The 21,963-nt window shown below is 41.3% G+C and overlaps 2 protein-coding genes across 2 annotated transcripts in view; one reads left to right on the top strand and one right to left on the bottom strand.

Annotated features, from left to right (window-relative positions):
* Nucleotides 1-11,794, top strand: part of plxnc1 (plexin C1) — a 56,914-nt gene extending 45,120 nt beyond the window's left edge. The window contains exons 22-31 of the mRNA XM_047389559.1: nt 2,990-3,158; nt 4,742-4,842; nt 6,358-6,433; nt 8,236-8,270; nt 8,374-8,469; nt 8,693-8,856; nt 8,942-9,089; nt 9,229-9,369; nt 10,007-10,081; nt 10,890-11,794. Coding sequence (XP_047245515.1) covers nt 2,990-3,158; nt 4,742-4,842; nt 6,358-6,433; nt 8,236-8,270; nt 8,374-8,469; nt 8,693-8,856; nt 8,942-9,089; nt 9,229-9,369; nt 10,007-10,081; nt 10,890-10,994 — 1,110 coding nt within the window. The 3' untranslated portion in view covers nt 10,995-11,794. The remainder of the gene's footprint in view (nt 1-2,989; nt 3,159-4,741; nt 4,843-6,357; nt 6,434-8,235; nt 8,271-8,373; nt 8,470-8,692; nt 8,857-8,941; nt 9,090-9,228; nt 9,370-10,006; nt 10,082-10,889) is intronic.
* On the bottom strand, nt 11,391-20,220 carry cep83 (centrosomal protein 83). The gene is made up of 15 exons (XM_047389558.1): nt 20,019-20,220; nt 17,808-17,958; nt 17,572-17,664; nt 16,264-16,395; nt 15,930-16,181; nt 15,672-15,803; nt 15,484-15,598; nt 14,187-14,331; nt 13,924-14,073; nt 13,562-13,637; nt 13,326-13,483; nt 13,098-13,227; nt 12,900-13,003; nt 12,638-12,824; nt 11,391-12,250 (listed from the first exon to the last, which is right to left on the bottom strand). The coding sequence occupies exons 1-15, from the start codon at nt 20,213-20,215 to the stop codon at nt 12,125-12,127; spliced, it is 2,148 nt and encodes a 715-aa protein (XP_047245514.1). The 5' UTR covers nt 20,216-20,220; the 3' UTR covers nt 11,391-12,124.
* Between the last annotated feature and the right edge of the window lie 1,743 nt (nt 20,221-21,963).

Below are 21,963 nucleotides of genomic sequence, written 5' to 3'. Positions count from 1 at the left end.
ATTTAGATCACCGCATGGTGTGTCATTTTTTGAGATCTTTTAGCTTACTGCCTGCTGTTATTAATAAGTAATAATCAGGCATGGGTGGGGCTTGTGAAATTTACTGCAACTCTCCAAAAAAGATTATGATTGAATTCATGATTATATTTTCCCACATGCCCAGGTTGGTTTGGATATTTTTTTTTCGCCCCTTTGATAAATTAAGTCATCATTTGAAAAGTGCATTTTGTTTTTATTCAGGTTAGCTTTGACTGATAAAAAATGTGTTTTTCAATCTGAAACACCTGAGATGGGACAAAAAAGCAAAAACAGAAGAAATTTGTAAGAAGGAGAATACATTTTCACAGCTCTGCCTCTTTAAGATGAAGATTTGGACAAAGCCATTTTTTAGAGAAACTGAGACAAAGTATTGAATTAATAGAAAACAAATAGAAACAAACAGCATAACATAGAGTACCAACGGGTTTTTATGTCAACGTCAGTAAAAGCAGTAACACAGGTTCCAGCATATCATTCATAGACAGCTTTTAGTGAACTAAATACAGGTCCTTCTCAAAATATTAGCACATTGTGATAAAGTTCATTATTTTCCATAATGTCATGATGAAAATTTAACATTCATATATTTTAGATTCATTGCACACTAACTGAAATATTTCAGGTCTTTTATTGTCTTAATACGGATGATTTTGGCATACAGCTCATGAAAACCCAAAATTCCTATCTCACAAAATTAGCATATCATTAAAAGGGTCTCTAAACGAGCTATGAACCTAATCATCTGAATCAACGAGTTAACTCTAAACACCTGCAAAAGATTCCTGAGGCCTTTAAAACTCCCAACCTGGTTCATCACTCAAAACCCCAATCATGGGTAAGACTGCCGACCTGACTGCTGTCCAGAAGGCCACTATTGACACCCTCAAGCAAGAGGGTAAGACACAGAAAGAAATTTCTGAACGAATAGGCTGTTCCCAGAGTGCTGTATCAAGGCACCTCAGTGGGAAGTCTGTGGGAAGGAAAAAGTGTGGCAGAAAACGCTGCACAACGAGAAGAGGTGACCGGACCCTGAGGAAGATTGTGGAGAAGGGCCGATTCCAGACCTTGGGGGACCTGCGGAAGCAGTGGACTGAGTCTGGAGTAGAAACATCCAGAGCCACCGTGCAGGAAATGGGCTACAGGTGCCGCATTCCCCAGGTCAAGCCACTTTTGAACCAGAAACAGCGGCAGAAGCGCCTGACCTGGGCTACAGAGAAGCAGCACTGGACTGTTGCTCAGTGGTCCAAAGTACTTTTTTCGGATGAAAGCAAATTCTGCATGTCATTCGGAAATCAAGGTGCCAGAGTCTGGAGGAAGACTGGGGAGAAGGAAATGCCAAAAGTCCAGTGTCAAGTACCCACAGTCAGTGATGGTCTGGGGTGCCGTGTCAGCTGCTGGTGTTGGTCCACTGTGTTTTATCAAGGGCAGGGTCAATGCAGCTAGCTATCAGGAGATTTTGGAGCACTTCATGCTTCCATCTGCTGAAAAGCTTTATGGAGATGAAGATTTCATTTTTCAGCACGACCTGGCACCTGCTCACAGTGCCAAAACCACTGGTAAATGGTTTACTGACCATGGTATCACTGTGCTCAATTGGCCTGCCAACTCTCCTGACCTGAACCCCATAGAGAATCTGTGGGATATTGTGAAGAGAACGTTGAGAGACTCAAGACCTAACACTCTGGATGAGCTAAAGGCCGCTATCGAAGCATCCTGGGCCTCCATAAGACCTCAGCAGTGCCACAGGCTGATTGCCTCCATGCCACGCCGCATTGAAGCAGTCATTTCTGCAAAAGGATTCCTGACCAAGTATTGAGTGCATAACTGTACATGATTATTTGAAGGTTGACGTTTTTTGTATTAAAAACACTTTTCTTTTATTGGTCGGATGAAATATGCTAATTTTGTGAGATAGGAATTTTGGGTTTTCATGAGCTGTATGCCAAAATCATCCGTATTAAGACAATAAAAGACCTGAAATATTTCAGTTAGTGTGCAATGAATCTAAAATATATGAATGTTAAATTTTCATCATGACATTGTGGAAAATAATGAACTTTATCACAATATGCTAATATTTTGAGAAGGACCTGTACAATGTACGAACATTAAAGTAGTTAAAACAGTTGATTGATAGGAACATGTATTCAGGCACATGTATGAACCTTTCTGTAGATGCTTTTACTGTGAAATTTGTGCATAAAATATTAGTTTTCACCTGGTTTTATATGTGTTATTTCTGAGTTTATTTTCATCACTATTTGTTTTTAGCAACATGTGTACTAATTCATGACCAGCCATTACCAATATTTGTATTTAAACCCACATTAACTGAATATTCTTTCAATTTCTTTTACATAATTATTCATTATTACAACAGTGCATTGGGTGACTTCCTTTAAATTTTGCCTCCTGTGTTGTATTTCTGCCTGTTGCTACTCTTATTGAACTCCAAGCACGATAATAAGTTACAATCTAATCTAAAAAACCACTTCCATGTTTTGGTCTTGAGTTATATCATCCAACAACCCACAAAGCGTAAAGAACCCTTTTTAATGCCTATGCACAACTGACTAAAACTTTTTCTAGGTCTCTTATATAGAATCATTTAAATGTTTAAAAAAGAATACAAATTAATTGAAACAAATTAATATATAAATTAAAATATTATCCCCCAAAAAATATCACATATCAAACCGTCAGGTTCCCAATGGGTGAGGGCTTGAAATAGTGTTTGGTTTAAGGTTTCTTAGGTGGTTCGAGGTGGTCGTCTCTGCCCTCATCAGGAGCACAGTACCACGGCATCAAACGCACAACCACCAGATTGCTACTTTAAAATATTGCACCAATTTTGTTTGCATCACAGTATCTAGTTTGTGCTTTATCTGTCTTTTAAACTAATCTGAAGAATAATCCAAAAAGAAAAACGCTTTTTTGGTCTCGTCTTCAGAAGCTGAAGGTGCTGTTTGCAGTGGGCAGTGATGGAGAGGTTAGCGAGCCTCTGGAGGTGGACGCCCTCAACTGTGACACCGTGGAGCAGCTCAAAGAGAAAATCCTCAACACCTTCAAGACCAAGTTTGGTTTCCCCTACAACACCCTTATCAGAGATCTTTGCATTGGTAAGTGAAACTCGCATATCCTCAGTGTCTCAGTTTTTCTGCACATCTCAGGTCTTCAGGCAGTTGATTCCTGAGCCAAGGGGTCAAGAAACTAAACATGTTGCCTCCCTTTGTTTAGTCCTCTTTCTGTGAAGGTCTCTGATAAACTGAGTGCTCTACATGGTTCATTTCTGACCAGCAACTCTGAGATGTATCCTGGCCCAAGAAAATAGAAGCATTCACGAGTTTCTCAGTGTCACCTTTTTAATGTCAGTGTTTTAAGGTGGCAATAGGCCGTTGTGTTGACAGAGTTTATTTTGTCTTTAAACTTCAGGTCTGAGTTCATGATGACACCTAGGTTTGCTGCGTGCTCTGTGGTATTTACCCTCATGGAGTCTAGTTCAGTGTTGATTTCTAATATTTTAGACACACTAATCCAGTCACTGGAGCGGCCTATGGTCCAAGTTATGTCACAAATAGAAGAGCTGTATCTCATTAGCATAGATTTTCTAGGAGATGTTATAATACTCCATAATTTGAGGTAGTGGCCTCATCTAGATGTTGAGTAAAAGCAGTCTATGAGTGGCGCCTTGAGGTGCCCCAAATGTGATCTTTCTTAGCTTTGATTTAAAATAACCTAATGACACAAACTGGTTCCCATTTCTAAAATAAGATCTGAACCAGTTTAGCACAGCATCGGACAATCTTGCCCACCTACAACCTGTCAATCAGGATTAAATATGTGGCAAAAAACGGTGCTTGAATTATATAAATGTGCTCATTTCACTCTTGTGGCTCTTACAAGAATGTTATGATCAAGTGTGTCAAACGCAGCCCTGAGACTGATGAAAATTAAAACAGAGGTATCACTGTGAAGATATAATGTGTTTCATTAAACCCTTGACCAGGGCAGTCTCTGTGCTGTGGTGTGGCCTAAAAACCTGACAGGAAAACACTGCAGAGATTATATTTTTGAATAGATAGGGGGTAAACTTGTTGATAAATTGCCTTTTCCATGAGCTTTGCTAAGATTGATTGAGGCATCCAGATTTGGCTTCTTTAAAAGAGGTTTGATCACAGCAGTTTTAGAGCCTGTGGAAAATGACCTGATTGAAAAGAAGCATCTGCTACCTGCAATGTTTCAGGTACAACACAGTTAAGGCCATTTTTTAAGTAAACTTGTGGAAGCCATATAAAGTGAGCAAGTTGTGGAGATAAAGCATTCAGGCATCCAGATTGTTTTTATCTGGATGCCTGAATGCTTCTGGAAGCACTGGAAACAATAACCAGGTTACCAGTGGTGGAACAGCCTACTGCTCGTCTTAATCTCTGGATTCTGTCTCGGAAAATGATCTGCAGTCATCGCTGGACCTGCTGATAAAAGTTTGCTACAGTACTGAAATAAAACCGTTTTTTCATTAACTTTCCACGAAATAATCTGTCTTTTCTATAAAAACACTAAAAACCTTTGTGGTAAAGGTTTCCACCTGGCAGTGAGCCTTGGCAGGAAAGTGTTGAATCCTGAAAAAACAAACAGTTGGTTCTGAAAAACACATCAGCTAACTAATTATTAAATATACAAAAACATGTTTCTATTCTACCAGAATACGAGAAGGATGGATCATTTCTTCCTCTTGTGGAGGTTGGTGCAGGCTCTGAGGTGATTGGGGAGGTGACGAAGCTAAATACACTCAGGCACTACAAGGTGAGGAACCCATACTGAAACGAGAGCTTAATCGCACCTTTTAGACTCTTCTAGGAACGTTTTGATGTGTTTGCATCGGGCAGGGGTGTCACTAAACTGAAAGAGAAATACACCCACACCAAAGCTGCTTCTGCATCGTCTACAATAGAGCGCAGATAAAAATGAAACCAGATGCCAGATCAAAAGAAACTTTCTGTTATATTTTAAACATCATCAACGTTGGTCTGAGCAGAAAATGTTACAAGATAAAGATGAAGTAGCTATTTTTGAGCTAGTACTCTCTCACACTTTCACTTCCACTTTATTTTAAAACGTGGTGCAGTTTAGGCTTTACAGTTAGAATGAATCAAATTTTTCCCCTCTGACTCAACAGCCTGATATGGATTGGAAAAGAAAAGCTCCTGTCATCCTTTTGTCGCTGCAGCTCTTTTAATTTGCAGCATGTCCACACATCAAACACGAAATAATCTGCACATACATTGTACTACTACAAGAAACACAAACTGAACAGCCCAAGTTTGATCAATCCGTATCAACAAAGTGCAAAGTGTAGTAATACAGGCAACATTGCAAAGACTTTGTGTCATGGTCTTCCCTGCAGGTGCTTTATTCTGACTGTTTGAGGGAAGAAGTTGATCTAAAGAGAGGATGGTCTGAACATAACAAAGGTTGCCTTCCTCTGTGCCTTTTTGCTATTAAAGCCCCCACTCTACACCTGAGTCCTCCATGAAATCTTTCCAGACACTTTAACCAGGTTACTAAATCTGGTTTGATTGGCCAGAGACAGATTGCAGTGCCAAGCAATGATACAAACCAATTCAACAGATTATGAAGCTTTTATATAAAAAGGGACACAATTTTAAATGAAACTCAAAAAACTCAGTTTCCTTAAAAAGCACAGCCATTGTTGGACCTTTTTTGATGTAGCGGCAGATTGTATCAAAGGACATAGGATTATCAAGAACAACCCTCAAATGCTTGGAACCATCCACCGGTTCAATGGCAGCACTATTTACTACAGTTAGAGGAAATGATGCAACAGCACACATAAAAAAAGATATGCTGCCTTAGTTAAATAAAGCTATGGCATTGCCTTCCTATACATGTGATACTACAAGATGTACAGTTTGATCTCCTGCTAAACCAGACTGCCTTAAATATAGGAGTGCACATTTGTGTAACTGGTGGCAGCATAACTCAATTTGAAATTAATTGTGTTAATATTTATTTCACTACTTTCGTTAGCCTTTAAATGTGTGTGTGGGGGGGGGGGGATCCTGCAGCACACATACTTCCAAGACATGATATTGTTCATTTCTTCTTGCTTAGACTCATGTAAGATGCGTTTTTCAATACGGCGCCTCAGATGAGAGATGAGAAACTGTGACATCATCTGATTTTTACTAAGAAAACATCTGTTGAATTACAGAGCGAAAAAAAGTTAAACTGTTCTGTTGTAGTTTGTGTATTTACATGTTGGAACAAATCAGGTGAATCTATTTTGTTCTGTTTTAGGTGAATGACGGGGCCACAATTAAAGTGCTTTCAAGGAAAACGCATCCTCCACTAAGCCCTCAAGAGAGTGTGAAAGGTAAGATCTGGATAGCTTCTAACAGAACGTCTTCATTTCCCAACTATGCACTATGGAGATTCAGATTGTAGTTTTACTACATTTAAGACTAGATGAAGAGAGAAATCATACAGCAACTTTTTTTCTGAGTGTGTGATTGAATCATGTTGCATTGCTTTTTATAGCTTTGAACCACCTCTGTCTTCATCAGCAGATATGCGAACATGATCTTAGGGTGTAATTATCATCTCTGATGTTCCAAATACACACAGTGTTTTTTTAAGGCAATGGTATCCAGCTCATAACACACTGTGGTTACTATATATAACTGTTAAAGTAAACCCTGATATGCCCAACAGCCTTCTAGTACCCACAGGACATCTAGTTGAAAATCAGGTTAACTGATCACTGTATTCAACTCTGCAGGTGCATCTTAGGAAATAAGAAAATAATTGTTAAAAGTTCATTTATCTCAGCGATTCAGTTTAAAACGTGATACTCATATGAATTTTTAAAACAGTTCTACTGATTTTGAACTTGATAAAACACAGTGGAACAGCAGATGCATTTGCACTCTAAATCAGCATGAACAGTGAAAACTTCACACTTGACCTCAAACAGCTTGGATTCTTCCTCCCGACTTTGGGACCTTGATTTCCAAATGAAATTCAAAATTAACATTCATCTGAAAAAAGGATTTGGATTACTAAACAACAGTCCAATCACATTTCTCCTTAGCCCAGCTAAGATGTCTCTGGCTCAGGAGTGGCTTGACACGAGGAATGTAAACGTTGTAGCACATGGATACGTCTGTGTTGTGGATCTTGAAGTGCTGACTTCAGCTGCAGTCCAGACCTTGTGGATCCTGAATGAGCTTTGCTTTACATTCCTCTCAAGACAACAGTTTTGTTTCTGTGCCTTTTTCTATTGCACTTTGTCCTTCCACTCAACTTTCTATTAATGTTTGGACACAGCACTCTGTGAACAGCCAGCTCAGGTCAGTTTTCTTCAGCCATAGATAAATGTCTCTCTTTGTCTGAACGGTAAACTAAAGGTCTTTGTGCTTAATTTGGAGTACTACATTTCTGAAACCAGAAGAAAATTTGCAGTAGAAAAAAAAGGAATTCAAAATGAAGAAGGCCTTTGAGGTCCTTCAGGTTCTGACTCCAGCCTTAATCATGGAAGATAACAGAGTACCTGCAAATGGGTCAGACAGCTGTTTGACTTTCTCAGAATCAACTCTGGGATCCAGCAGTTCTTGGCCCTCTCTTTCTTTCGGCTGGAGAAATCTGTCAGGCGCAGCTTCAACAGCACTCTGAGACTGGAGAGCTGTTGGATCACCTTGATGGCTCCTCTCTGGATTCAGGACCAAATTATGACCGTGCGAAGAACTTATTTTGCTGGTGGGAGGATGAACGGACGGACGGACGGAAGACAAGGCTGCATTCCGTTTAACATTGATTATACCAGAAGAATAAAATTATTCATTTCAAAGAGCATTATTTTCACATGTATTGACTGTTTCATAGTCATAAACATTTAACAAATGCAGGATTATCATAGGATAAAATAGGTCAGCTTTTTGCTGTGGTCTTGGTCAACGTGCGTCACGTTTGCAAAAAGGTTGGATTTTTGAGCAATTTTTACACCACAACTGACTTAAATCACTTTTTGATTACATTCTAATTTACTGAGATGCACTTGTATACTCTGTGTGTTTGTCTTCATGTACTGTACTCTGGCATGTTTTGCTGCAAGTTTTTTTTGTTTCAATTAGTTGTCTTGGTAATTCCTTTTTGTTTCCTGTTTACTTTCTTATCTAGATGATGAGAACTTCTCTGGAAAATATTTCCATTTGGTAGGAAACAGTTTGCGTTTTCTGTCAAGCTAATCCTGATACTTTCATGCAAGTTTAATCAGATAATTACTGAGCAAGTTTGATGGTTGGTGTTGTGGTGCAGATTGATCCTGATGTAGTGGAGGACCATGGAAAGAACCCAGAGAGGAAGAAGCTAAAACTGAAGGAAGTGTACCTGACCAAGCTGCTCTCCACCAAGGCAAGAGGAACCTGTCCCAATGCAGAATGTTGCTGAGACAGAGACCAGCACTAGCAGAAGTGATACCTGTCTCTCTTTGTATGGTCTGCTTTTACATTGGAGCCAAATGCATGCAAGAACAGTACTGTTAAAACAACAAAGGTTAAATGGTTTAGATCATTTCTTGAAATCCAGAGTAAATATGAAACACGAATGACCTCGAATTGTTCTCTCGCTCTTTAAGGTGGCAGTTCATTCATATGTGGAGAACGTCTTCAGGTCTATCTGGGGGATGTCCCAAACCAAAGCTCCACTTGCCATCAAATACTTCTTTGACTTCTTGGATGCTCAGGCAGAGAACATGAAGATCACTGATCCAGATGTGCGACACATCTGGAAGACCAACAGGTACAGATGGAGCACCAATAGAGACCAATTGAAATAAATGCTGTGATGTGGATAAAATGGATGGCTTCCTTTCTCTCCAAACCAGTTTGCCGCTGCGGTTCTGGATCAACATCCTGAAGAACCCTCAGTTTGTCTTTGACTTGGAGAAGACTCCACATTTGGACGGCTGCCTGTCCGTCATCGCTCAGGCCTTCATGGACTCCTTTTCTCTGAGTGAGACCCAGCTGGGGAAGGTGAAGAAGTGTTGCACGTTTATCTCCTATTGTAAAATCACAAGTGCTGTTTCCTTTCTTTCTTGTGACAGACAGCAGAACTCTAAAGAACATGCAACGGTGCAAAATATGACTCCTAATGAACCTTAATGTGTTTCAGCATGCACCGACCAACAAGCTCCTCTATGCCAAAGATATTCCCATGTTCAAGCAGGAGGTGAAGGCTTACTACAAACAGATCAGAGAGCAGTCAGCAGTGACCGATGCTGAATTCAAAGAATTCCTGCAGGGAGAATCAAAGGTAATTTCCATTCTTGCACAAATCTGAGGAGTCCAGTCGGAAGCTTACATCATACTTATCACGGCCGTGAACGCTGTGGAAATAATGGACCTCTAGAAAGTCTTTTATAGATGTTCCCCTTGAAATTTGTAACACGTTGTGTTACACCCACTAACCTTAATGTAATGAGGCAGACCAATAAATAATACACAAGTGATTTATATTCAGACCGTTTCGGTACCCCTAAATAAAACCTATGAACCCTGATAAAATAGCCTGATGTTTGTAGTTGTAGCATGAAAATGTGAAACGTTCAAGGGACATGTTTCAAGGCTGCAAAACCAAACAGTACCACCATATTTGACCACATTGTTTCTCCTCAGCACCAAGGTACACCTGAATTGTTCTGTGTAACAGGCCCAGTTTTGACCCAGGTGAATGAAGGGTCTTCTTGTAGATTTACTCTACAAAAAGAGGAAATGAGGTATTCCTCCAGTTTCACAGCTGCTTTTATTAAAGGGGTTTTCAGAGGTCATGACAACCATACAGCAATGAGAGATGACTGATGTTTATTGGTTTTTGTCATATATCGGTTTTAAAATGTTGAAAGCTCATGCAGCCATGATGAGGTCAAGTTCTACCTTTTTGTTTTTTACAGAAACATGAAAACGAGTTCAATGAAGCCGCAGCCCTCATACAACTCTACAAATACGTACAGCGATACTTCTCAGAGGTCAGTTCTCACAGTCACTTCATCTCAACTTCTTCACCTTCTTGGGTGCTTTATTTTTATTTTAAAACCACTCTTTTAACGAACTGTACTGCAGACAGACACCTTATGCACCAACAGCAAGTTTCCAGCCTTTTTTTCTCCCGGTTTAATGTGCAATAGCTACAGTTTAATAAAATCTATCCATTCTGGGCCAAGACAACAGAACAGATGGACTAGAAGCTGAAGGGAGAATCAGAAACAACTTAATGGAGCTTTTTGCTTTGCTTTAATAATTAAATCGTTCCACCTGATTTTTGTGGGAGACCACAAATCTATATTGTGATACTTTTAGCTCCATAAAGCTGCCTAGTGTATGACAGGAAACCCTGCTGAATGAAATTTACTCTGGTCCGTCTTCTTCTCAGAAAGATGGGGTCAAATGACGGAGAGAATAAAAAATACGGCCCTAGCTCCTCTATGAATGCTGTGTATGGTCTTCTGCTGTTTCCACACAGGACGATCTGCCTGGGATTCAGACAGCTGCAGTCACATGAAACTGCCTAAAGGAAATGAGTAAAGAGTTTTTTTGCTGTGTGGCAGCTTGCTGTTTCCTGTTCTTTCCTTCAGAGCAGGACTTCTAGAAAGTATAATCTGGTGCCGGGTTTCTTATCAGCTTTCCAGAATGATTCAGTCGTTTCCAACAGCAGATCACAGCTGTTCTAACAGAGAAACAGATGAGGTGATCTGAATAGTTAGGGGGAAATCTACCCTATCCTTTGAGTAGATTTTAGGAAAATATTTTTCTTACATCCATCTCTATTTTCCACAGATCAATGAGAAACTGACCAGTAACGGCGCCCCCGTTGAGCTGACAGAGCAACTGCAGCATGTAAAAGACTTGTTTGATGGACTGAAGTCCTGCTCCTGGAACTGACTTGATCTGTTGTTGAACTTAGATGAACTTTGGCAGGAGGGGAGGAAACGTCTTTCACATCTATGATGAGTTACAGCTAAGTAACAACATTTCACACCTCCTTCAGCAAAGATGGGGCTGAAACACTGCTTCAGAGAAGATCAGAACACCAGCTGACCGTGCTGATGATATTCAAGCAATGTTTGCGACCAACAGAGACTTCTCCTAAATTTTCTGCTTTGATATAGGCTGGAAATCAAACCCTGTGAGGTTTCAGTGCCGTCAGGAGTCGACAGTAAGGACCTAGGAGAGACTGCATATAGAAACAGAAACCACCAGCACCTTTGAATCTGATCAGAAACAGTTGCATCAAATATTACACATCAGCATTACAGATGACACAAAGTGAGCCACAGATGAGTCACAAAGCAGACTGATGCCTGAGTTATTATTCAAGTAAAAACAATAATAATCTGTACATCTCATGTGCAAGTTGCAGGATATTGTGCCTTCTTCTCAACAGCTCCATACAAATCCTTTCCAGACCAGGAGTCTGCAGCCTCGGGCTTTTTAAGCCCAGAACCGGGGATCATAACATAAACCAGGAAGGCCCTAAAACTAAACGGTGATTTTACATCAGAAAGAGAATAAACAGGCAAATTTCCAAAGTTTTTCTATGCAATATTTTCCACAGAATTTAAGCACCCCCTTTGTTCATAAATATGAAACATTCTTGTAAGGAACATGTATTTCATTATGAGTCTGTTCTTCTGTTCTAAAATCCACCAAATAAAATTAAGTGCTTTAATGTAACCATAAAATGAACTAAACTGATAATATAGGTATGTTTAAAATGTTTTTTCTCCCAAAGGATCATGTAAAACTGTAAAGCAAGGGCTTTTCAGCTTGTTGAGGTTACCAATCCCTGGCTTAGAGAAAAATGTAAACAAGTGTTTCAATCCAAGATTGAACCCTGAGAAAGTCGCGGTTTTGTTCAAGGTGCAGAGGGCTTTTAGACCAAAGAAAAACTTATTTCATTTTCAGGAAAATATGCCTATACAAACTACTTTTTGAAAATATTTTGATACACTTGACTTGAAAACACCATCTGATTACAATTGATTCACAAGTCCAAAGAGACATGGTAAGGGTCAAGGGTCACGTTTGGGAGCTGCATCACGCTCCTTTTGCGCCAGTGAGTCCAGTTCGTCCAGCTGCTGCTGCTGAGCACTTTCCAGACTCTCCAGTCTCCTCCGCAGCACTGAGAATTCCCCCTCCTGTAGAACAAATACACGATGTGGAGAAACAGTTATCAGCACGTCCTTCAGTAAGAGCATCGAGGCTTCAACAACAAAGTTTCACATTGGGCAAAAAAAATAAAAAATCGTTAGCCTCAAAGCATCCAAAATATGACTTAGGCAATTATTGATAGCGCTAGTTTTTTTATGTCAATATGGACATCTGAGAATTTTTTTTATACATTTCTATTTTATTTTTTATCTTTAAAATAAACTAATCCTTAGATTTCACACAAAAGAAACCACAGCTGAGTTTAACCAGCGGCTGTTTTTCTATACAGTACAAACACAGCTTTCATTTCACTTTGTTCCTGCTGGGTTTCTCCCCATCTGCTGCTTCAGTGTCTGTGAAGCTGTGAAGCTCACCAGGTCGGCAGATAGCGGCCCCTCGCACCCGAGGACCGGGAAGGAGAATGAGGAGGCCGTGAAGGCGGGTTCTCCACTGAAGGGACCCTGGCCACCGAGCAGGAGGCGTCGAAACTCATTGTGTCGTCGCTGCAGCTCCTTCAGCCGTCGCTTTAGTTGAGCCTGCTCCTCTGAGAACACGGAACGTCTGGACAAACAACAATAATAATAATTAGTGATATGCGACACAAATGCTTCTGTGTAACAATGGAATGATAATCACTTTTTAGCAGCAACAGCTTCCAGTTCCAGTTCCTCAATTTTGGCCTCCAGCAGCTGGATCTTATCCTGCAGCCTCTTCTCTCTGTTCTCTGTCTGATGTTTCCTCTAAACAACACAAACATCAGCTACAGCGTTCAGCTCAATCAAACTGTTGATTCTATGCACAGATAAAAAGAAACAGTATAGGGTGAAGGGGAACCTTCTTCTGGGCCGCGGCTGCTCTCAGCACCTTCTCTCTGACCTGGGAGTACTTCTGCTGCAGCTCGGCCTCTCGCTCCTGCAGCTTGTGTTTCTCCTCCAACCACTCCAACTGCCGATCCTCCACCGCCCTGGAGGTGCAACGGCAGACACAGAGCTGCTATGAACGGGAAGAACTGAGATTTTAAGTTTAAGGGAAACAGATGACAGAAGGACTCAGCAGCTGCACCTCTCTGCCTCTTGTTGGCTCCTCTCTGCCTGGGCCCGGGCCGTCCTCAGCTCCTCCCTGACTCGGTCCAGGGCTCCTCGCAGTCTCTGGTTTGCATCCAACAGGTCACTTTCAGAACGCGACAGTGCCCCCAACTGGACACCAAGCTCTTGGTTCTGCTGTTGTTTGAAACAATATGCCATAAAGAAATCAAACATCCATTTTTTTTATTAAAAAAACAAACACTGCTGACTTACCTTCTGTAGGTCACCAATCTCTGCTCTCTGCCTCTCCAGCTCCTCCAGCTGCGAACTCTGCTGCTGCAGTTTACTTCTAACAAACACAAAACAGGACTTTTTGAGCCAACATCTAAAGTAAATAAAAAACATGCACTTTTTGTTCTGTGCTGACTGACAGTCCTCACAAACATCCCCAACACTAAACACTTAAATCTCCAACCATGAAATGGGAACCGGATTTAAAAAAGAAGCCGAGCCGTGGCTCCTCTGTTCATTGCTTCACATGGTCCTGTTTGCTCCGGTCTATATTCAGTTTATTAAACATCCAGTAACATAAGTCTACATGTGAAACAGATGCTCATAGTCTGACTAAAGCGGACCTGAGGTTCTGCAGTTCTCTGCGAGCCGAGTCTTCTCCCTGCTGAGCACTGCGGAGACGTTCCTCCCACTCCTCCTTTAGCGCCTGATCTGAAGCGTCCTGCAGCGCCTTCTGCTGTTCTAACACTGCTAGGCGGTTCTCCAACTCCATCCTTGGAATAAACAAACAGGACATGTTCTCAGTAATGAAATAACACCAGAAAACAGACTCAGTTGTTCTCATTCACTCATTTTGTGACAACAAAGTTAACTAACTGATCCTCACTTTTCCTCGTGTAAGGTGGCAATTTTGTGGAATTCCTCCTCTTGGACAGATTGCACCTTCCTCACCATCTCCCTCTCTTTTTCCACCAGGACCTCCTTGTTTCTTTCCAATGCTGCCTTCAGCACCTCCACATCTGCCTGAAGACCTGATACACCACTTACACACATTAGGTTCTCTGTCTTGGAAAATATAAATACAGGCCATTTGTGGCATATAGCAGGTTTTGGCTTTGACTAGATCAGGCTTTATGAAAGAAAACAAATACTGATGAAGAGTTTCTTGCAAAAGTATGCATACCCTTTGACCTTTTTCCCATTTTGTCATGTGACAGCCACAAACTTCCAAGCCACTGTTTGAAGAAACAGAGGTAATTTAATCTAAAGTGGCAGGCTGGGTAAGGGGCAGACTAATCAGAGGAGGAGCTAGGAGGCCCATGGTAACTCTGGAGGAACTGCAGCTCAGTTAGGAGAATCCGCTGACAGGACAACTATTTGTCATGTACTCCACAAACATGACCTTTGTGAAAGAGTGGCAGGAAGAAAAACATTCTTTAAAGAAAGTCATGACAAGTCTCATCACGAGTCCTGTAGGGTACAGCAAACATAAAGAGGAAGGTGACCTGGTCAGACAACACAGTGTGGTGGTAAATCCCATCCCCATGGTGAAACACAGTGATGGCATGTTGCTGCCACCTGTGGGATGTCTGTGGGAATGCGTTTCTTCTGAGGGCACAAGGAAGCTGCAGAGTTGCCTGTTAGAGGCTGCAGAAGACACGAGATTCCTGTCCTCGAGGGCTGGTGTCCTCCATCGTTTAGATGTGACCCTGACCCAACACCTATATCCAATAGCTGGAGTTTTTCCTCAGCCTGTCAGCAAACTTCTTTTAATGATCAATTCATTCGATTCAGCCGACAAGGACCGACACAACAGGTGTGGATCAAAGCATATTTAGATATTAGAATGGCCCAGTCAAAGCCTAACTTAAAAGTAACTCCAAATCTGTGGTAAAAACCTGAACATTTCTGTTCACAGACACTTACCATCCAATCAGAGCTTAAGTTATGTACATGTGGGGAGCTGGTAGAGAACCACCCCAGCAGAGTGTACCTGCAGTAAAATGTGGCTCTACAAAGTCTCCCCTCAGGGGACATAAACCACTTTGTGTTGCTCTATCACAATAAATCCCAATAAAACACATGGACGTTTTATCGTTGGAACTTGACAAGATGGGAAAAGGTTTAAGGGATCCGATTTATTTCGCAAGGTACTCCTGTGTGTGTGAAACAGAGATCCATACCGTCCATCTGACCCTGCAGCGTGTCTCTCTCCCTCTCAATCTCCCCTTTAGAGCGAGCACACTCCAGCTTGACACTGGCTAACTCCAGCTTATGGGAATGCTTCAGGCTTTCAATCTGAAAACAATCAGTCCAATAAAATGTTAAATAGATGATTTCCATGAAGGGAAAGTGAGATCTCACAGCATACCTGAGAGGTCAGAGAGCTGACTTCTCTCTCAGCTTTGTGGAGTCGCCCTGTGAGCTGGCTGTTCTGCTCGTGGTCCTGGCGAAGCTCGCTCTCCATCCTCTCCAGCTGCTGACGCAACGACTGACGCTCCGCCTGTCGCAGCAACCGATCAGACCCAACAACACAGAAATGTCGATTTATGGTGGGAATGATCATACGGAATTAAATCTGATCAGCTCAGCAAAGCAAAGCAAGCAAAAGGTCCAGGTAAAACATCACCTCCAGCGACTTCGCAACGGCCTGTAACTCTGTCAGCTGTCTGATCTGAATGCGCTGCACGCTCTCAGCCTGCTGTCCTGAGTTTTCCCTCTGGGCTCGGAGCTCGGCCACCTCTGCCTCTAGGCCTTTGTGCCTCAGGTGAAGCTGGGCCTTCTCTCTAAGCAGGGCCTCCACCCGCTTCCCGTCGCGCAGAGTATCCGAACCCTGATACTGAGCCACCAGCTCCTCTCTGTCCTTCTCCAGTCGAGAAACCTGACAACAGAACACCAAACTGTACCCGTGGATCAATCAGTATAACCCTGGTTAACTATCTTTCTCCAACAAAACGACCCACCTCCGCCTCGTAGCGGATCCTCCTCTCCTCCAGCACACGGGCGTGCTCTTCTCTCTGGTGTTCAAACTGGGTCTTGATGAAGGTGAAGTCGTACCGCAGCTTGTTGTACTCAGACCGATACTTCTCTGCTTCCTACAGCACAGTCACAAGGACGCATATTAACAGCAAATCAAGGAGATAACAGAGGAGAAGATGCAATCAAGCTGGCAGTAGGAGAAAAGCTCTTTAACTGATTGGAAAAAGCTACTTAATGCTGATGTCGGGCGTTCTGCTTCAGATTTTAAAGCTGAAGCCAATCACAGCAACTCACAAGCAGTGTTGAGGGATGATGCTGGTCAAATCCATCTATTTACCAATGTGCATCATTTATAACCAATAAGATAGGACAGAAAATAGATACACAAACTAGCTGCTGTGTGCAACAAACAAATCAAACAAGAACAAATTAAAACGCTCAGCACAATATTAGATATTGGTTTCTTAATAATTAAGAGAAAAGGTCACTTTTAATGAGTACTGCAGTCTCAAAATAATTCAACCTCTTCATGACAACAATCTTTAATAATTAGCAGAGCTCCCTTTTGCTGTTATGACCTGCAGCAGACATGTTTTAGAACCAGAGACCAGTTTCTGGCAGCATTCCTGAGCAGTCAACACAGACAAAACCCTCTAGAGCATTAATACTCTGACGTTTGTGTGCTGCAGCCACCTTTCTAAAAACCCTGATGCTTGATTGAATCCATCATTTCCATCACGCTCTGCAGGTTTCCACGGCCAGAGGAAGCAAAGCAGACCCCATTTTGCAAGTGTGTGCTCCTCTCTTCAGCGGGTTGAATAATTTAGAAGCTGCTGTAGTCATTGAGTTTAGTTTTGAATTCTGATTTAAAAAATCATTTTAGCCTTTCTTTAACTATTTAACCAGAAATGCTTTTATTAAGTTAATGTCAAATCCTATTTATTAATCTATATAGCATATTTAGCACCATAGACCAAACCCATAATAACAGGAGTGGCACCTTGAAAATACCATGTACATTTAAGAAGAACTGCAGTTAAGGAACTTTTTTCAGAATAGCTGTTACGACATCAGAGGACAAACTGAAGTGAATAATTATTTTTCATTCACAGATTTCTATAGTAAACCAGGGGGAGAAGAGGGCTTCAGGTGACTTATTACTTCCTTGAAACTTGAAAAGAAAACTTGCTTTATTGAGAGTATTAAGACTTTAGGATAAACCACAGCTTTTATATCGCCTTGTGATTAAAAGATTATTTCAGAGATCCCCGTTTGCTTAGTATCTGCTTTACCTCTTCAAGCTTGTAGAACCTCTCTCTCACTGGAGCCTCCATCTCCTGCAGCACCTGAGCTCTGAGTAACTCCAGTCGCTGAGGGGTCATCACCTGCTCACATCGCACACAGAAAACCAAAAAAGGACGTCAGCTTGGTCTAAAATCACAGCTGCTTCTTGAGGTTTGTATAAATGAGTGATCCAGACATTCTAGCGTCAGAACAAGCATGTCCTCTCTTCTCCACAGAGCTGTACCTGCAGCCGCAGCTCCTCCAGCTCCCTGGTTTTGTCCAGCAGCTCTCCTCGCAGCTCAGCCAGCAGCAGCTGCAGTTTCTCCTGCTCAGACTGTTTTTCACTCAGCAGGCGCTTCACCTCCCCCTGCAGCCGCATGAACTCAGCCTGCAGGCTGCACATGTAAACAGAGAAAGTAATCATCATTACAGAAGCTCAAATAAATCAGCCAGAGACTGGAATGGACCAATTTTCCTTTGATTGGCTCTAAAAAAATTAAATGTTCTTTTTCTTTTATTTATTAAATCCAAACATTTGGGGTTCTCTTGTAATTCCTTCATTACCTTAGTATGAAAAACATTTGCAGGTCAGACCTTAAAGAAAACTAGAAATCAGTACTGGCCGGTAAACTATGGAAGCAAATCGTTACCGTATTTCAAATGAAAAAGCATTTCCAGAAATGCTTTTTCATTTTAAGAATGTGGCTGCATTATTTGACTCATAAATGAAATTAGTAATCAATCATCCTATTTGCATTTTAATTTTCTTCTTCAAGACTGCTCATTCTTTCACTTAATTAAAATGAAAAAGACATTTGAGATTTATTTTTCAAAATGTACCCCAGTAAATAGATACCAAAATTCAATTTGAAATGTAAAATTTGAAAATGAAAAAGCATTTCCAGAAATGCTTTTTCATTTTAAGAATTCAATTCAATTCAATTCAAAAATACTTTATTAATCCCAAAGGGAAATGTGGTTGCATTATTTGACCCATAAATAAAATTAGTAATCAATCATCCTATTTGCATTTTCTTCTTCATGACTGCACATTTTATGCCATAATCAAAAAGAACAAAAAGAAAACAAAGCAGACATTGCTTTTTCGTTTTCGTGGTCTGCCTGTAAAGTCCTGCCCAGAACTTGAAAACGAAAAAGCATTCCGAGCTGCGGGCGCAGCAGAGTGACGTCAGCAGCCGCTCTTCCTCAGCTCCCTGCTGACCGAGCTACCCATCTTGTTCGGTAGGGGGCGCTGTGCACGTCTGCATTGCATTACATTGCAAACGTGCCGAGAAATTGATTGAATTGCTGCAGGGCCGAGCTCAGTTTGTGGCAGTGGCAGGAAGAACTGGTAGTTCCGCCACAGCCTGCCGCAGGGTGGCAGGGGATTCTGCGAGGATGCCAGAAGGTGCCAGACCGGCCGTAAACGTTTGCCAATGCGGTTGCCGCTGTTTTTGTGGAAGCTGATACTGATTATCGGCAAACGGGATGTCAATATTGTTATAGCCTGTTACCTTTAAATAATGATTTCATTATTGATTATTATTTAATAAACAGCTTTAGATCCATAACATAAGGTGATTGTATTTACTTGACATGGAAAATAAATAGCACTATGTGTATGTGTGACATGATGAAAGGATGACGAAGATTTATTGCACAAACAGCCGGTTTATTATAGAGCGGCTATTCTGAATCGTCACTCACAGAAAATTATAAATAATGCTTAAAAACACGCTGGATGTCCCAGGCCATAAGGCTGCCATGAGGATGCAACTACCAGTTCTTCCTGCCACTGCCACAAACTGAGCTCGGTCCTGCTGTAATTCAATCAATTTCTCGGCACGTTTGCAATGTAATGCAATGCAGACGTGCACAGCGCCCCCTACCGAACAAGATGGGTAGCTCGGTCAGCAGGGAGCTGAGGAAGAGCTGCTGCTGACGTCACTCTTCTGCGCCCGCCGCTCGGAATGCTTTTTCGTTTTCAAGTTCTGGGCAGTATTTTACGGGCAGACCACGAAAACGAAAAATCAATGTCTGCTTTGTTTTCTTTTTGTTCTTTTTGATTATGGCATAAAATGTGCAGTCATGAAGAAGAAAATGCAAATGCAAATAAGATGATTGATTACTAATTTTATTTATGGATCAAATAATGCAGCCACATTCTTAAAATGAAAAAGCATTTCTGGAAATGCTTTTTCATTTGAAATATGGCAACGATTTGCTTCCATAGTAAACAGCCTGATCGGTGCATTACATCACAAAACATGCGAACATTACTGGTCATATCATTAGCCTCTTATTCTTAACTGTAAGCATAACCTGCATATCAGCATTGATTTGATGTTATATTGACTGATCATACCCTCCTAATTCACATCCTCAGGGAAACATCAAAAAAAATCAAAGGCACTGAATTACAAAAACCTAAACGTTCATTTTTACTCTTCAGTACCTGGTGTGCTCAGCCTTCAGCGTCTGGTAGTTTGTCCTCTGGTTTTCACACTTGATCCTCTCATCAATGAGCATCTTCTGCAGCTCCATCTCTTCTCCCCCCAGCCCAGCGGACAGCCCCAGCATGGCTGCAGACCTACCCATCCCCGGTTCCAGGTTTGAGACCAGGGGGGCCGACTGGCCGAGTGTGGACGTCATCTCACCTGCGCAGGAGCAAACCCGAGAGAAAACTCTTAAAAGCAGCAGTACTCACGGTCTCTGCGTGCGAAAGAGGCAGAAACACTTTACGCAGTTTAATGGTGAACAAACTGGTTTCAGATTCAGTCTGAAAGTGATGTTAGGTGCTGAAGAAGAGGAGAAATAAGTTCATGCTTTGTTGTTAGTAACCATGGTGGCTTCAAGTGTTACAATCACCTCTTAGCCCTGAATCAGTCTCAAGTGATTAGTTAGCTCGTCTCCCAGGAAGCCGGGACTCTATTATGGATACAAGAGGCTGTGATCACAATTATAGTGTGACCAACTGACTCCTGAACCTGATCACAGCAACTTGGGAGAAATGACCCCATGAAACATTGCATATTACAAGCTCATGCATAACGGTGTCATCTGAGAATTAGTGGAATATTTAAGCCAAAAAGCAATAAAAAGACTAACAATAACATACGATTATTTTACTAAAGTAACAACTGTTCAAACTACAAATTGTGCATGCGTGATACTTGTAACGACAAAAGGCATGCAAAGAAGCTAAATAACACTGAGGTTAGCGTTGTCCATGGATGTATTTGAATGTCGCGCCCCGAAGCATAACAGGCTAACTAGCTACAGCACTTTATCCATTATCGGACACTCTGTGCTTTGTCATGTTTCTTCTAACAATGGACATGCAATAAATGTGAAAATAATTAAAAAAATAAAGTCACCAAATCTTGGATGTTTTGTCAAACACAATATCGATAGTTGAAACATTTTTGAGACGCCGAACCGAGCTGTTACATGCAGATTAGCTTTGAATACCAGCTAAATATGCTAACAAGATTTACGCTAAGGACTCAGTTGTGTCTTTGGAATAAATCTAAACTCACGTATAAACAAGATAACTGCTACTTCCTTGTTTAAACAGCTAACAGAGCAAATCAACTTACCTCCTGTACCCAACTACTTTGTAGTTTGCTAGTTAGCTGGCCCGCTACTCTGTGAACTACAAACTATGGAATCATGGGAAATTCCGTTTTGTGTTTCTGCGAACACATTTTGTTCACGTTGAGGAAAAATACTGAGCATTTTTTGCTGTATATATTTAAATTTTAATGTATGTTTTATCGGCCTCTTAAATATTATATTCGTATGGTAGATAGCCACTTATCAAGTTATTGATATTTTTAACCACTTTAGAACAGATATGCATAAACCATCAGAACTGCTTGTAAGTAATGTATACCTGCAACTCTGACCCTGACATCTGGCCAGATGTTTGTTCTTGTGTGGTTTGTAGCTTTTGTGATGGGTCAGGAATTTGTAGGTTCTTAAAGTAGTAAAGATATGTCATCAGTATTTCTGCTTTCACTCCATGCTAGAAGTTTTGAACTCTAATTTATTTGAAAAGTAGTACATGTCCTGACCAGAACAATGTTGCTCTTGTCACCTTGAGTAAATACAAATCTAGGTTCTTGCAGAGAATTTACAGGCAGTCTCTTCACCCAGAGGCCTCTTCAGATCCACTTCAGCACAAACCACCAGGAGATCCTTCTTGGCCACAGCTAAGCCACGTTGATGCAGAGCTGTTTTTCTAATGTATATGTGAGGAATGTACAGAACTCTCCAATCTTTGTTTCTATTCACTCAGTGAACAGTGCAAAACATATGATCCAACTGTGCTTTTACTTCAAACTTAACACTGTCCCAGGCCAGTCTCTAATAACAATAACTGAACACAACTTCACGAG

Source organism: Girardinichthys multiradiatus, chromosome 17, assembly GCF_021462225.1.
Source record: "Girardinichthys multiradiatus isolate DD_20200921_A chromosome 17, DD_fGirMul_XY1, whole genome shotgun sequence".
NCBI lineage: Eukaryota > Metazoa > Chordata > Actinopteri > Cyprinodontiformes > Goodeidae > Girardinichthys > Girardinichthys multiradiatus.
This window is presented reverse-complemented; position numbering and strand designations above follow the sequence as displayed.